The sequence below is a fragment of the Mesoplodon densirostris genome, chromosome 11 (genome assembly GCF_025265405.1).
Source record: "Mesoplodon densirostris isolate mMesDen1 chromosome 11, mMesDen1 primary haplotype, whole genome shotgun sequence".
Classification (NCBI taxonomy): Eukaryota; Metazoa; Chordata; class Mammalia; order Artiodactyla; family Ziphiidae; genus Mesoplodon; species Mesoplodon densirostris.
In genome coordinates, this window is record NC_082671.1 from 75,732,400 (window position 1) to 75,746,390 (window position 13,991).

A 13,991-nucleotide genomic window follows, 5' to 3' on the forward strand; every position below is an offset into this window, starting at 1 on the left:
TCATCTTAACCACTTTTAAGTGTACATTTCAGTGGTTTTAAGTACATAGAAAATGTACTGTGGGAATGTACTGTGGGACTAGTTTATAAAGTGGAAATAAAAACATACATAATAGACTTGTGGGAGAATTAAGTGAATATATGTCAAACCTTTAGCATTTTACTTAACCTCTGTGATTTTTGTTTACCTAGTGACAGATACCAAAATTACAGACATAAGTACATAAGATAAACATACTCAGAATTTCAATTTCAAAACTATTAAAAGCATCACACAATTATCTTTGACTATTCTAACTCAGCCTACTAACTTGCCTTTCTGGGCTCTTAGCAATGTTAATTTTATAGTTTATATGACATACATAGCCACAAACTACCTTGATATATTTCACATGATTGTCATAAGTTATTTTATTTTATGTATATATATCTAGTCTCTCTGGATTTTAAGTCCATATGCAAATTTTATGTAATATTACATAGTCTTCTGAACAATGGTATAATATCTTATTTCTCAAAGTATATTTCCTGAACTATCAGTTTTTGGTGATGCTTTGTCCAACAAAGATTCTGTGGTCAAGTTTAAATTTAGAAAGTTTTATATACTGTAAGATTTGAAGGTTCATAAGACTTGTTAACATTAACCTTTAGCATACTATCATCCTTACAAGTACTGAAATCTCACAATTTACATACCTTTTAAATTATTTTACTTTTTTATTTTCACATTTTGTCAAGTTAATAAAGCTAATTCTGTAAGTAACATGACAAGCGAGTTAATTTTATTCCAAGTGTATCAAAATATTGTGGTTCGATTCAGTTAAGGGTCTTACTTGATATTAAGCCAGAAGTCATATATCCTTCAATAATAAACTTGCCTTCTAGTTTACCAGATTTCTTAACTTTAGAGAGTTGATAGCAAGGAGGCAAAACAAGATAAGAGCAATTGCTTTAAGTGGGAAACTCAGCGTCGTGCATAAAATTGGAATGTTTGTTAGATTGAGTGTGAATATTTACCACATATAATCCATCATATAAAAATGTAACATATAGAAAACATTTTTTCTGAGATTTTAATTTTGCTTCTGTTATGTAATTAGCAGTGTCCTCAGTAGTGTCATTTTAGTATCATTATAGTGGACAAATTTCATTATGACCCTATATATAAACTCAAAGTATTACACCAAAGCAAAATTACTAAAAGCAGAGAGCATAGTTTTTATGGTGGTTACTTTCTGTATGTACAACTGATACATAATTATATGTGGTATAATGAAAACTGTACTATATTTGGATTAAGAAAACCTTGATTTGCTATTTGTTAGTTATGTGACCTTGACTATTAAATTCTCTTGAGGCTTCAGTTGCTGATGCATAAAACGATGGAGTTGGATTTTACCAATAACTTTTTATTAAGGCTAAATGCTAGTAAGCAAATGGCCATAGTGAAAAAGAATAATTGGTATTTCCAAATTGTGTCTAATTCATACTACCATTGGTAAGACTTATTTTTCCTTTTAGTATTACTTAATTGAGAAATTAGTGATCAGAATTAAATATAAAATATATACATAAGATATGTATGCTGACATTTAACAAAAACATGAGCACAATAGAAAATAACAAGTGATTATCATCACAGTAATATAGAATCCTAATTAATGAGACTTGCTGATTGCTCCTTGGTATAATATTGGCCTGGTTTAGTTTTTATTGATGATTAAGAGATTCTTTGAGCTGTGTTGTGGTATGTTTTTATAATTCTATATATATTATTTTTTTGTTTTTGCCTTTAGGCTTATTTAGCCACTTGTTTTTCCGCTCATAGGTGCTTAATTAATTCCCTTTGTCTTAAAAGTTTTGATATTTGCATACACTATATTTTTGATACCTAGCAGATGTCTATAAAATTAAGAGAATGACTTTTAGATTTGTTAATTATTTTAACAAGTTTCTTGGTCCTATAAGAAGCTAACATTCTCCTAGAAGTCTTAAGTGATTCACTTAATTTTCTGATTTTAAGCCTTTTCAGAGTTTATCAATCAAAATGTATTGTCCTTTTTTTAATACTAACAGCATTTTACTAACTTTTGTAATAGGATCATAGAACTAAATGGTGGGCAACCACCTCTTACTTATAAAAGATTCCAGACTCTCATCAGCAAAATGGAACCACTAGAGATACCAGTAGAGACAATTACTTCAGAAGTGATAGAAAAGTGCACAACTCCTCTGTCTGATGACCATGATGAGAAATATGGAGTCCCTTCACTGGAAGAACTAGGTAATACATGTGGAGCTTAAGAGTTAATAAACCATTCAGAAAAATCCCACTTCTAATTAGACATGTAAAGTATTTTGCACTAAAAGGAAAAGAAATGAGAAAAAAGAAAAGAAACTCTTAAACTAAGAAGTGATAAATCTGTGCATTATTTATGTGTTCTATAAATATGTGGTCTATCTGTTATCACCTTAAGATGTACATCTTAAAGAACAGAGACCATATTATATATCATCTATTTTTGAGGACCTATCCAGGGCTGTCATTTCATTTTTATGCTACTGTCAATTTTTTTTCTTTTCTTTTCTTTTCTTTTTAGGTTTTGATACAGATGGCTTATCTTCTGCAGTGTGGCCAGGCGGAGAAACTGAAGCACTTACACGTTTGGAAAGGCATTTGGAAAGAAAAGTATGATAATACAGATGATGTTTATATTGTCAAACTGGCATTTTAAAAATAATTTCACTCTTTTTTAAAAACAAAAAAATAGACTGTTGAAAAAGAAGGATCAAGAGAAATAGTTAAAATAGAACAAACCTAATTGTTTGAAAATTAACAACTATCTCTTCATTTAAATACCCTTCTTCCTCCTCTTCTGATTATTTCCTCTTTAGCTACTATCAATACTACCCCTTCTATTCTTTCTTTGTAAGCTGGTATCTGATGACTATAACTTCGAAGCTAGGATAGAGTTTTTCTATTTCATATTTTTCTCAGTGTCAGAGAGACAGATTGAAGGTGCTCTCAGCCTTGTGTTAGGAATTTACTGCATGAGGATGGCTAAAACAAAAGAATGATCACTTTTATCTTTCTTGTTTTTTATTAAAATCTGTCATTTGTGGCTAGAAAAATGATATTTTATTTCTCAAGCCCTATGTAACTTTTTAAAAAATCTCAACTTTAAACAATCTTTTAAAATGGAAAAGGCAATTAGTTAGTATAATTTTCTCTGTGTGTTTTCAGGCTTGGGTGGCAAACTTTGAAAGACCTCGAATGAATGCGAATTCCCTGCTTGCTAGCCCTACTGGACTCAGTCCTTATCTCCGATTTGGTTGTTTGTCATGTCGACTGTTTTACTTCAAACTGACAGATCTCTACAAAAAGGTATTATCTGGAACTGGAGCTTATTTTTCAAAATACTTTTTTCTTAAATTGCTGATAATACTTCTTTGCTTTTTAATCTTAGGTAAAAAAGAACAGTTCCCCTCCCCTTTCCCTTTATGGGCAACTGTTATGGCGTGAATTTTTCTATACAGCAGCAACAAATAATCCACGCTTTGACAAAATGGAAGGAAATCCCATCTGTGTTCAGATTCCTTGGGATAAGAATCCTGAGGCTTTAGCGAAATGGGCAGAAGGACGGACAGGCTTTCCATGGATTGATGCCATCATGACACAGCTTCGTCAGGAGGGTTGGATCCATCATTTAGCCAGACATGCAGTTGCTTGCTTCCTGACACGAGGTGACCTGTGGATTAGTTGGGAAGAAGGAATGAAGGTAAGTGTTCTTCCAACTAATGTAGTATGGCCTTATTTTGAAGAACTCTATACCTTTATAAAACAATTCCTAAAAATTGTCTACTATGTAGATTCATTTATAGTCTAATTTTTTCAATAGAAAAGCATTTAATTCTCATCATACAGACACACTTTTGGGGAGCAGAATGGCATAATCAGATAGGAGAACTGGTGAAAAATGGTTCAGTTAACCTGAAGTCATTTCAATGGCTAAATCAGCCTAGCCATCAAGGGAGCTATAAGATTTAATACTCCAGACTTATTGGGTCGATATATATTTATAGGTGATCATTTCTGTCACATAAAGTATTCATCTGAGTTCTTAGAAATAGCAAATTTGTTTTATAAATTTTAAGCTATAAATCATTTCATCTCACCTCAATACTATAGCTTTTTGAGTCATAATTCTATTATGTAATATGAAGCATACAACATTTTGTGACATCTTGTGGTTATATATAATAGGACTTAAATATATGTTTTACCTTCCTGCCTATATCATAAATTTCCCCTATCCAAAGACCATTTCTGATCCTATGTTTTTTTACATCTCCTGTATTTCCTAGTACAAAGTTGTGCATGAGGTAGATGTACAGCACACAACGAATTTATAAAAAATAATTTATTTTAATTCTATTTCCCTTTTGGATCAAGGAATCCCAAATTTAAACTGTATAATACTAATGAATTTTTAAAGGTCATTTGTAGGCCTACATTTTGTAGGCCAATGTACTAAGCTTCTAAGTTTTTGTTGGTGGTTTATTTGGTAGCATTTTTGCATTCTTGAAAGTGTTTACTGCTTTTTTTTTTCCAGTTTTTTAATCTTCTCATATCCCATCTTATCCTTTTAAGTTGGTGACTTTAATAACTTTTACTCTCCCCTCTTCCAATAACACTGCAAAGATTAGAATAGTAAATTCTATTCAGAAATCTATATATTACTAATATGTTTCTTTCCCTGAAATAACTCATTATAGAATAGAACACAGACAAGGAAGCTAACTTTGGAATGTTTAATTTCACAGTTCTGTGCTAGATTTTCTTGCCTTGACTTTTGATCTACAGAGACCTGGAAAAATGCTTACTTTGAGAATTATGTGTGTGCAAACTAATGTGATTACTGTTACTTCTAAAGGTATTTGAAGAATTATTGCTTGATGCAGATTGGAGCATAAATGCTGGAAGTTGGATGTGGCTGTCTTGTAGTTCCTTTTTCCAACAGTTTTTTCACTGCTATTGCCCTGTTGGTTTTGGTAGGAGAACAGATCCCAATGGAGACTATATCAGGTAAATCAAGAATGATTATTATACAGTTTGGAATAGCTAATCTAGGAAGAACTTTTCATGTTTAAGCAACGTTTAAGGTATTCCCCACTCATGATGGGCAGCAGAGATGAGGAGAAGGGTAACAAATCATTTAAATGGTATTGATTTGATTTTGGTCATTCATAGCTAATAAATAGTTTGTTATAATTTGCTTATAGTTCATTTTATTAATAATTTTTCTTCCTTCTCCCAAAAGACGTTATTTGCCTGTTCTAAGAGGCTTCCCTGCGAAATATATCTATGATCCCTGGAATGCACCAGAAGGTATTCAAAAGGTAGCCAAATGTTTGATAGGAGTTAATTACCCTAAACCAATGGTGAACCATGCTGAGGCAAGCCGTTTGAATATTGAGAGGATGAAACAGATCTATCAGCAGCTTTCACGATATAGAGGACTAGGTATGTCAGTAAATGCCTTTCATTTGTTTCTTTGGCAGCTGTTTATGTACCCATCCTTGAACTTGATCTTGATCATAACTTAATAGGTAATTTTTTCCCTTTAGGTCTTCTTGCATCAGTGCCATCTAATCCTAATGGGAATGGAGGCCTCATGGGGTATTCTCCTGGAGAAAATATCCCAGGCTGTAGCAGCAATGGAAGTAAGTGAAAAGGAAATTTCTGCACTTAGTAACATAAAGAGGTTAATTATAAATATATTGTTTATCGTACCTCACTATAATATGTTTCTTAAAATCTCTTTAAATTGTGTAATAGGTTCCTTGTACACATGCATACATGTACATATACATACACACATATCCTCACTCCATTAGTGACATTTTAGAGATAGAAACAACATTATATATAGTGGAATTGGGTCAAGGTAAAGATCTTCTTGCAAACTGAATGAGGTTAGCAATTTTTAAGGATAAAATGAAACTGAAATGTTTTATATTCAGAATGGTCATTATTTTTTACTCCCTTTAAGTATATATCAGCTATAAGGTAATTAGTTAAGAAGGTCAGAGGCCCTGTGAACATGGCCAAAAGATTTATCACTCACATGCATAGGGCCTCTAGTCCTTTTGCACATGAGTTTTTTCTTACAAAGCCTGGTCTATAATGGTTTTCTTTGTGATATATATAGTTAGTTGCCACATATGTTCTTACTATGTGTCAAGAAGTCAGTATGTATTGGAAATTTGAATCATACCAATTTTCAGAGGTTCTAACCAAAATTAGCATGAAGCTAATTAATTTGATTAAAAACAAGGCTGAATGGCTGGACTTATTACTTTCTGTTTGGTCATGTAAGGGGATAAAAACATCCATATTCTAAATTCTAAAATGTCATTTTGTGGTTTGGAAATAAGGTTTTTTTGGTATTTCAGTTATAGGTAGTAAAATAAATAATTCTGCATGGTTACTAAAAGGAAAAAAAAAAAAACCAAGGCTGCATTAGAGGAATGCTTATTTAAAAAAAAAAAAAAAGAAGTCAGCTATTCAAAATTTGATATTAAGAATAACACCTTTAACAAATTGAACCTTTCTGAATTCAGAAATATTTTGCATACTTTTGAGAGCATCAACAGTTAGCTTAAGGAGAAAGGAACGAAAGCACTCATATCTTGACTGTCTACTTTGTGCCTAAGTATGAGGGGATTTTGGCCACATACTCACAATAACCTTGAGAGGTGGTGGTAGGCTTCTCATTTTATGATTGGGAAAATTAGCCTAGAAGAGTTAGGTAACTTAACCAAGGTCCCACAGTTAGTAAGTAGTTGAGCTAAGATTCAGATCCAAGTCTAACTAGTCCTAAAGTTCATACCTTTTCTGTATCACTGGGTCTCCCCTGAAAATGTAATGCCAAATGTAGTGTTCATAAGACAAAATATTTTATTACTGGAATGTGTTTCACCTGCATTCAAATTGTTGCTAATGATGGCAGTGTACTTCAAAAATGTTCTTTCTCAGAGTCTCCTACAATTTGAAGTAAACTTTAACAAGGTAGCATTTCAAAAGTTCTATCAGATTTCTTATGCAGTTCACAGACTGCCTCTTTTGCCCACACATGAGTTTGAGGGACAGAAGTTCTGTGAAGCACTAAGATAACAGGCAGGTGGCAGAGGGTGGAAAGCAACAGACTCCAGTTACCTAGCTAATGGGTAATGATGGTACGTACTGTTTCTTAGTCCAGTCAAATCTGTATTTATCTGCAAAACTAATCATGTTGGCAAGTTAAATTGGAATAATTTTGCTTCACAAATTTATAAACATGTTTTGTGATAAGATTAATAAATCTTGAAAGTAGTCTAATCATGTAAATATTTGCCTATAACACACTTTGTAGCTAGGTGCTTTGAGGCTTTCAAAAGACATAGAAGACATAAAAGCTACATAGAGCTTAGAGTCTAAATGGGGGTGTGGAAGGGGGAAAAAAACAAATGAAAAAAGTGATAAATTGTAAGACACTGCCTCCTCATGCAATAGGAAAAAAGGGAGTTGAAGGAACTAGGAAACTTCTTAGAAGATGGTGGGAGACTTCCTTGGTGGCGCAGTGGTTAAGAATCTGCCTGCCAATGCAGGGAACACAGGTTCAAGCCCTGATCAGGGAAGATCCCACACACTGCGGAACAACTAAGCTGGTGTGCCACAATTACTGAGCCTGTGCTCTGGAGCCCGCGAACCACAACTACTGAGCCCGTGTGCCACAACTACAGAAGCCCACGTGCCTAGAGCCCGTGCTCTGCAACAAGAGAAGCCACCGCAATGAGAATCCCATGGACCACAACGAAGAGTAGCCCCCACTCGCCACAGCTAGAGGAAGCCCACACACAGCAACAAAGACCCAACGCAGCCATAAATAAATAAATAAATAAATAATAAAAAAAAAAGAAGAAGAAGATGGTGGGGTGGGTAGCATTTAAGTAGGCAGATGAAGGAGAGAGCATTGTAGACCTGAAAATGGGAGTGATTATGGCAAGATTCTTAGGATACTATGCTGTTAAGAATTTCTCCCCTCAGGTTTCTGTTCCATTTGAAAAGACTTACATGGGGACTTCACTGGTGGCGCAGTGGTTAAGAATCTGTCTGCCAATGCAGGGGACATGCTTTCGATCCCTGGTCCAGGAAGATCCCACATACCACAGAGCAGCCAAGCCCACACGCCACAACTACTGAAGCCCGCATGCCCTAGAGCCCGCATGCTGCAACTACTGAGCCTGCGTGCTGCAACTACAGAAACCGGCACACCTAGAACCAGTGCTTCACAACAAGAGAAGCCACTGCAACGAGAAGCCCACGCACTGCAACAAAGAGTAACTCCTGCTCACCGCAGCTAGAGAAAGCCTGTGCGCAGCAATGAAGACCCAACACAGCCAAAAAATAAATTTAAAAAAATTTTTAAATGCTAGAAAGGACTTATACTTCGGAAGCGTATCCCTTAATGCCCCATACTTACCCTATTCATAGGCTTTTATTTACAGTGTCTTAAAGGCATTTCAAAGGGCAAGATTCTTTATGATTTAAGTTTTTTAATGACTGTGCAAAAATTCTTAATCTCTACAACAGAAACTGCATTTTCGTCCTCTCATTTTTGTAGAATTTTTGTGCTCAGGAAAGGAGTAAACTAACATACATAGATGTCTTGAGGTATTTTTGTTCTTATAATAAAGCAGACTACTAAAATTTTTTCTATTATAAAATACCTGTTCAGCATTATTAGTCATTGGGGAAATACAAATTAAAACTACTAAGAGATAGGACTTCACACCCACTTAGGGTGACCAGTTATCACTGATTGCCTGGCATTGAGGAGTTTCTTGGGACACAGGACTTTCCGTGCTAACACTTGAAGAGTCCCAAACTGGAATGAGTTGGTCACCCTATAACCACTAGAGTGGTTGAAATTAAAAAGACAGACAGTAACAAGTGTGTGGAGGATGTGAAGAAACTGGAACGCTCATACACTGCTGAGAGGTAGGGTGTAAAAACAGTGAAGCCATTTTGGGAAGCAGTTTGGCAGTTTCTTAAAAGCTAAACATAAATTTAACATACAACCCAGAAATTCCATTCCTAAGTATCTATCCAAAAGAAATGAAGATATATGTCTACACAGAGACTTATATGTGAATGTTTATAATAGCTTTATTCATGATAGTCAAAATGGAGTATATCCATACAATGGAATATTAATTCGTAAAAAGGAACAAAATGCTGATATATGCTACAACCTGGATAAATCTCAAAAATATTATGTTAAGTTAAAGAAGCCAGACACAAAAGACCACATGCTGCATGATTCCACTTATATGAACTAGTGAGAAAAGTCATGTTTTTAAAAGAGAAATTAGATTAGTGCCTACCTTAGGCTTATAGATAGGAATGGAGAATGAAAGCAAATGGACATGAGGGATCTTTTGGAGGTGATGAAAATGTTCTAAAACTGGATTATGCTGGTGATTGCACAATTCTGTAAATTAACTAAAAATTATTGAATTGTACCCTTAAAACAGTTGAATTTTATGGTATATAAATTATTCCTCAAAACTGCTTTAAAAAACTATTCACTATAGACAGTTTAGAAAATTCAGAAAAACAGAAAATAACAATAAAAATCAAATAAATAATTGAAAAATGTATTTGTTGAAGTTTTTTTAATTGTAAAATATGCACAACATAAAATTTAGCATTTTAACCATTTTAAATGTACAATTCAGTGGAATTAAGTACCTTCACATTACTTTGTGAAGTTTTCAGTAGAGTTGTGCAAAGATGCATGATGGCAAGTATCACTATTAGGGGAAGCCTGATGATGGTAAGACCAGTAGCAGCACCATTCAGCGGTGAATTTGCCACAGTCCAGAGTCTGACCTTCAGCCTTACAAGTCTAAAGCCTGAACGTTTGCTGTAATTGTGGTGACCATTCTGTGAATGACAGACTAGAAATTTTAAAATCATATGAATTAAAATATCAACAGGGAACATTAGTTTATTAGCTTATGGTGGAAATATTCCTTTCCAGAAGTCCTCATCCTTGATCAGGCCATTCACTTTCCCAATTTTGAGTACCTGAAAAGCTGAATTCTTTATCCAGAGAAATGTGATAAGTATGAAGTTACACTAAAAATAATTAGATTGTCTTGTTCGGGCCATCATGCAACCACTCCTAGGGGTAGGATCCTCATATTTTTCCATAATGTTTTCTCTAGAATCTACTTTTCTGTGCTAACCCATTCTCCTATAACATTTTTTCTTTTTAGGAGAGTTGATACAATTGCACAGGCTAGGTAACTGCTCCATTGTTTAACTCTCATCTGGCAGGACCTTATTCCCTTACTGTATCTCCAAGGACATATGTTTTAGATAGGTGCTGAGGGAGGAGGAGGTGAAGGAAGGATGTATATCTCACTGATGCCCTATGTTTTGACTTCATGATCAAGTGTCTAATTGTCATCCAGTAAAGAAGTGTTTTTTAGAAAATGATTATCAGTGATTTTGCCCTTGAACAGTCAACAGTTCTATGACCCTAAATTTAAGGACAAGTTAAGCTTTCCTGATTTGGTATGATTTTTGGTTTATATGAAGGGTTGTGGATTAATCCTAAAACGCACAATACAAATACTAAAAATCAGATTTATAATCGTAATACATACAACTTGAAATTAGTTTAAGTAATTTTACTATGTTTAACATACTAACAGGTTGTACTCCAGGGAGTGGTATTTTACATTATGCTCATGGAGATAGTCAGCAAACTCACCTATTAAAGCAAGTTAAGAATGTAGCATTCGAGCATACTCTTCTTCTCACCTTTCTTATCTTAAACATACATTTTTTTTAAATGTGTAGGAAGAAGCTCCACGTGCACTGGTCTCAGCAGTGGGAAACGTCCTAGTCAGGAAGAGGACACACAGAGTATCGGTCCTAAAGTCCAGAGACAGAGCACCAACTAGGTAAATACTTTAGAGCTTTATTTCTTGCTTTAGCGGAGTGTATAATCAACATAAATTAATATAATTTCCAAAATGGAGCTAATCTCTATTTTCAAACCAGAGAATCTGAGGCATAAATTTTTCAGTGATTGTTACAAAATCAGTTAATTCTTAGACAAGAGAAATGTATCTGTACTGGACAAAGTGCTGTACTCAGTTTTATGGTCATCTGAAATGATCTTCAAATATGAAAAGCTTATGGTGTCATGCTCAGGTTTTTCCTCGGAAAAAGCCATCCTTTTCATTTCCTTCCTGTGTGACCAGGAGTCTAAGTAAAACAAAGTGACTTTTTTATTTTAGTGGTATTAATATAATCCCCTTATGAAATTTTCCCCAAATCTTCTCTTGATTTTATAAATTTCTTTTATATATTGTGATACTTCTAAAATCTAAATTATTTCCAGTTTGGGAATAGTTTAAGTTTTTTTTAAATGTTGGCCCTTTTTGGAAGTGTCAGAAAGCCATGCCTGTATTCAGTTCAACTGGTTATGGGATACTATTTTGTGATTTAAATTTATAAGAAAAGTATTCATGTAGTGCATTTGCCAGTTTTTAGGACTCCTGTTTCTTCAGTTATCTTGAACTGTTTACATTTTTTAAATCATTGCTATTTTTTGATATCAATATAGTCTGTAAATTTCTTGAAGATCAGTAAACAGTCATCAGATTTTTGTCATTCCTTGCAATCAAGCTTTACCCAGTTTTTTTTTTTTTCCTTAAATCACAGAAAACATTCAGAAGGAATACGGTTGCAGCAGAAATTGGTGGGCAGTTCAGTACTTTTTCAGTTAAATTATTTTAAAATGTTCTTCATTGATGGAAAACAGTTACATATTGAAATGCATTATTTCTAATAACATTTCTGTAGTTTTTAACTTTTTAATGAATTTGACATAGGACAAATGGTAATTTGTATATAAAGAACTTGGTAAAAGAATTTGCTTAATGTAAATATAAATAGTCACAATTAGTATAGACCCATCAATATATTTTTGATAATCTTTCATGTATGGTAAAAATTAAAGTGGCAAACTGATATTCTGATATAAAAATCAAAGTTTTGAGAGTCAATGTGAAAATATAGGATTTTAGACTTTCTTAAAAGACTTTGTTAAAATTTTAAGACAGAATTTTTCTTGACATCATTATTTGGTCTAACTTTGAACTCTTTGACAATAATGTTTCAGAAAACATGTGTAATCAAAATTGGTAGTTGTAGCCTCCATTAACATAGACAATATATATTTTAAAGCTTCATGTATGCCTGTTTTGACCCAAAGTTGTAGATATCATGGTATCATGTGTTAAGTTCTTGTCTCCCTTTCTTTGTTCAGTTACAGCTAAAGTGACTTTGTTATTAAAGTATATGCATATATGGAATCCTGTGTACTTGGTGGTTGCTTTTTTTTTTCTTTTCTTTTTAAAAATTTTTTGTTTGTTTTAGGTAAAGGGGAGAGCATTGGTATGTGAGATGTGATCACAAATTAGAGACAGATTCTGTAAACTACATGTCACCATTCTGAATGAAGAAACAGCTAATATATATTTAGTAAAATACTTTTCAAAATTATTCCAAGTAAGAATACTATCTTCCAAATACTTCGTACTTTTAAAAATAAAGTTATCTGTAAGAAAGATTTAAAACCAAAGAGATTTTTTTCAAGTAATTGGGCTTATAACTCTGAGTTAGTCAGTATGGGGTAGCAGTTAAGAGTGTGGGCCCTGGAGTCAAATGCCTGGCTCTGTCACTCATTAGCTTTGAGATCTTGGGCAATTATTAACCTTTTGTGCCTTCTTTTTTCTCTTCTATAAAAAGTGAGGATGAGAGTAGTATCTGCTTCATACTACATATGAAATGCTCATAACAGTGCCTGGCATGTGGTAGGATGCTCAGTAAATATTAGCTACAGGATTGCCATTCTGTGTAGCTCCCTGGAATGTGCAGTGCATAGTCTGCATAACTGCCTGCTGCAGCTCTGGTTAGCTGCCATTATTGTTATCGTTATTATTATCCCTTTACTGTTCTCCAGTAGGCCAGTTCTTACCATTTGGAATTATAACCATTGGCTTTTGTTTTCCCATCTTTATTAGTGATAAGATGTTCAGTGTGGTAATTGTATTTAAAGGTAACTCAAGATAAATTTGAGTCAGAAATCCAGAAACAATCATTTTTATTTTTAGATGATACATATTTTAAAAAGTATCCTGGATAATGAATTAATACTGATCAATAAATTCATTACTGAGAAAGAAAAATCTGCCTTATCTTCTTTTATCACTGTTAATAAGGAGTAATATTTTGTTTTTCACACCTGTACTTTACATCCTGCTCTTTGGACCTGATTGTACTATACAGAATTGAGAAATTCATTGACTTGGAATTTACCATTACCATTTGGGGAATAAAAGATGCAGTTTTAATATGAATAAATCAGTATTTTAGTAAAAGAACACTATTTCAACATAGGCACTGATATTTTACTTTTAAATGTAGAAGGATTTTAATATGTTTGGGGGGGGTGGGGAAAGATTTTTGCAGTTTGGTCTAAATTGTGACTAAAACAAAAAAATCACCAAAAGGGAAAGAGAGGTATCAATCAATGTGCTCCAACTGAGCAAATGCACTATGTTTGAATACAGTGTTGTCCCCCTAACTGGAAGGGTTAGTGTTCTAAAATCCCTACAGGTGGTTGAGGGATTTTAAGACATTTTGTTCATTCAGCAGATACTTCTTGAACTCTTATTACCAAAAACTGTGCTTAGCAACTTGGAAAAACTGAATTGAGGGAACTACGTTTTTAAGTTTTTCACATTCACTTAAAACAGTAAATTTGGGGTATAAAAGACTGACAGCAATATTACTCTTAACCATCTCTTGTGTACTAGAAACTTCAGGATCATCCCACAATTTCAAACATATGTTTGTAATTTTCT

The 13,991-nt window shown here is 33.7% G+C and overlaps 1 protein-coding gene across 3 annotated transcripts in view; it reads left to right on the forward strand.

Moving 5' to 3' along the window:
* The window catches only part of CRY1 (cryptochrome circadian regulator 1), a 97,530-nt gene extending 84,939 nt beyond the window's left edge, over positions 1 to 12,591 (forward strand). The window contains exons 4-13 of one of the 3 annotated variants that reach the window (XM_060112003.1): positions 2,099 to 2,283; positions 2,600 to 2,688; positions 3,244 to 3,384; positions 3,467 to 3,778; positions 4,934 to 5,085; positions 5,321 to 5,523; positions 5,628 to 5,723; positions 10,767 to 10,837; positions 10,915 to 11,018; positions 11,785 to 12,463. In XM_060112003.1, coding sequence (XP_059967986.1) covers positions 2,099 to 2,283; positions 2,600 to 2,688; positions 3,244 to 3,384; positions 3,467 to 3,778; positions 4,934 to 5,085; positions 5,321 to 5,523; positions 5,628 to 5,723; positions 10,767 to 10,837; positions 10,915 to 11,018; positions 11,785 to 11,911 — 1,480 coding nt within the window. In that variant the 3' untranslated portion in view covers positions 11,912 to 12,463. Of the gene's footprint in view, positions 1 to 2,098; positions 2,284 to 2,599; positions 2,689 to 3,243; positions 3,385 to 3,466; positions 3,779 to 4,933; positions 5,086 to 5,320; positions 5,524 to 5,627; positions 5,724 to 10,766; positions 10,838 to 10,914; positions 11,019 to 11,784; positions 12,464 to 12,501 lie in introns of those variants that run through there. The other 2 variants (XM_060112002.1, XM_060112001.1) reach the window with 2 other exon arrangements.
* Positions 12,592 to 13,991: the final 1,400 nt, after the last annotated feature.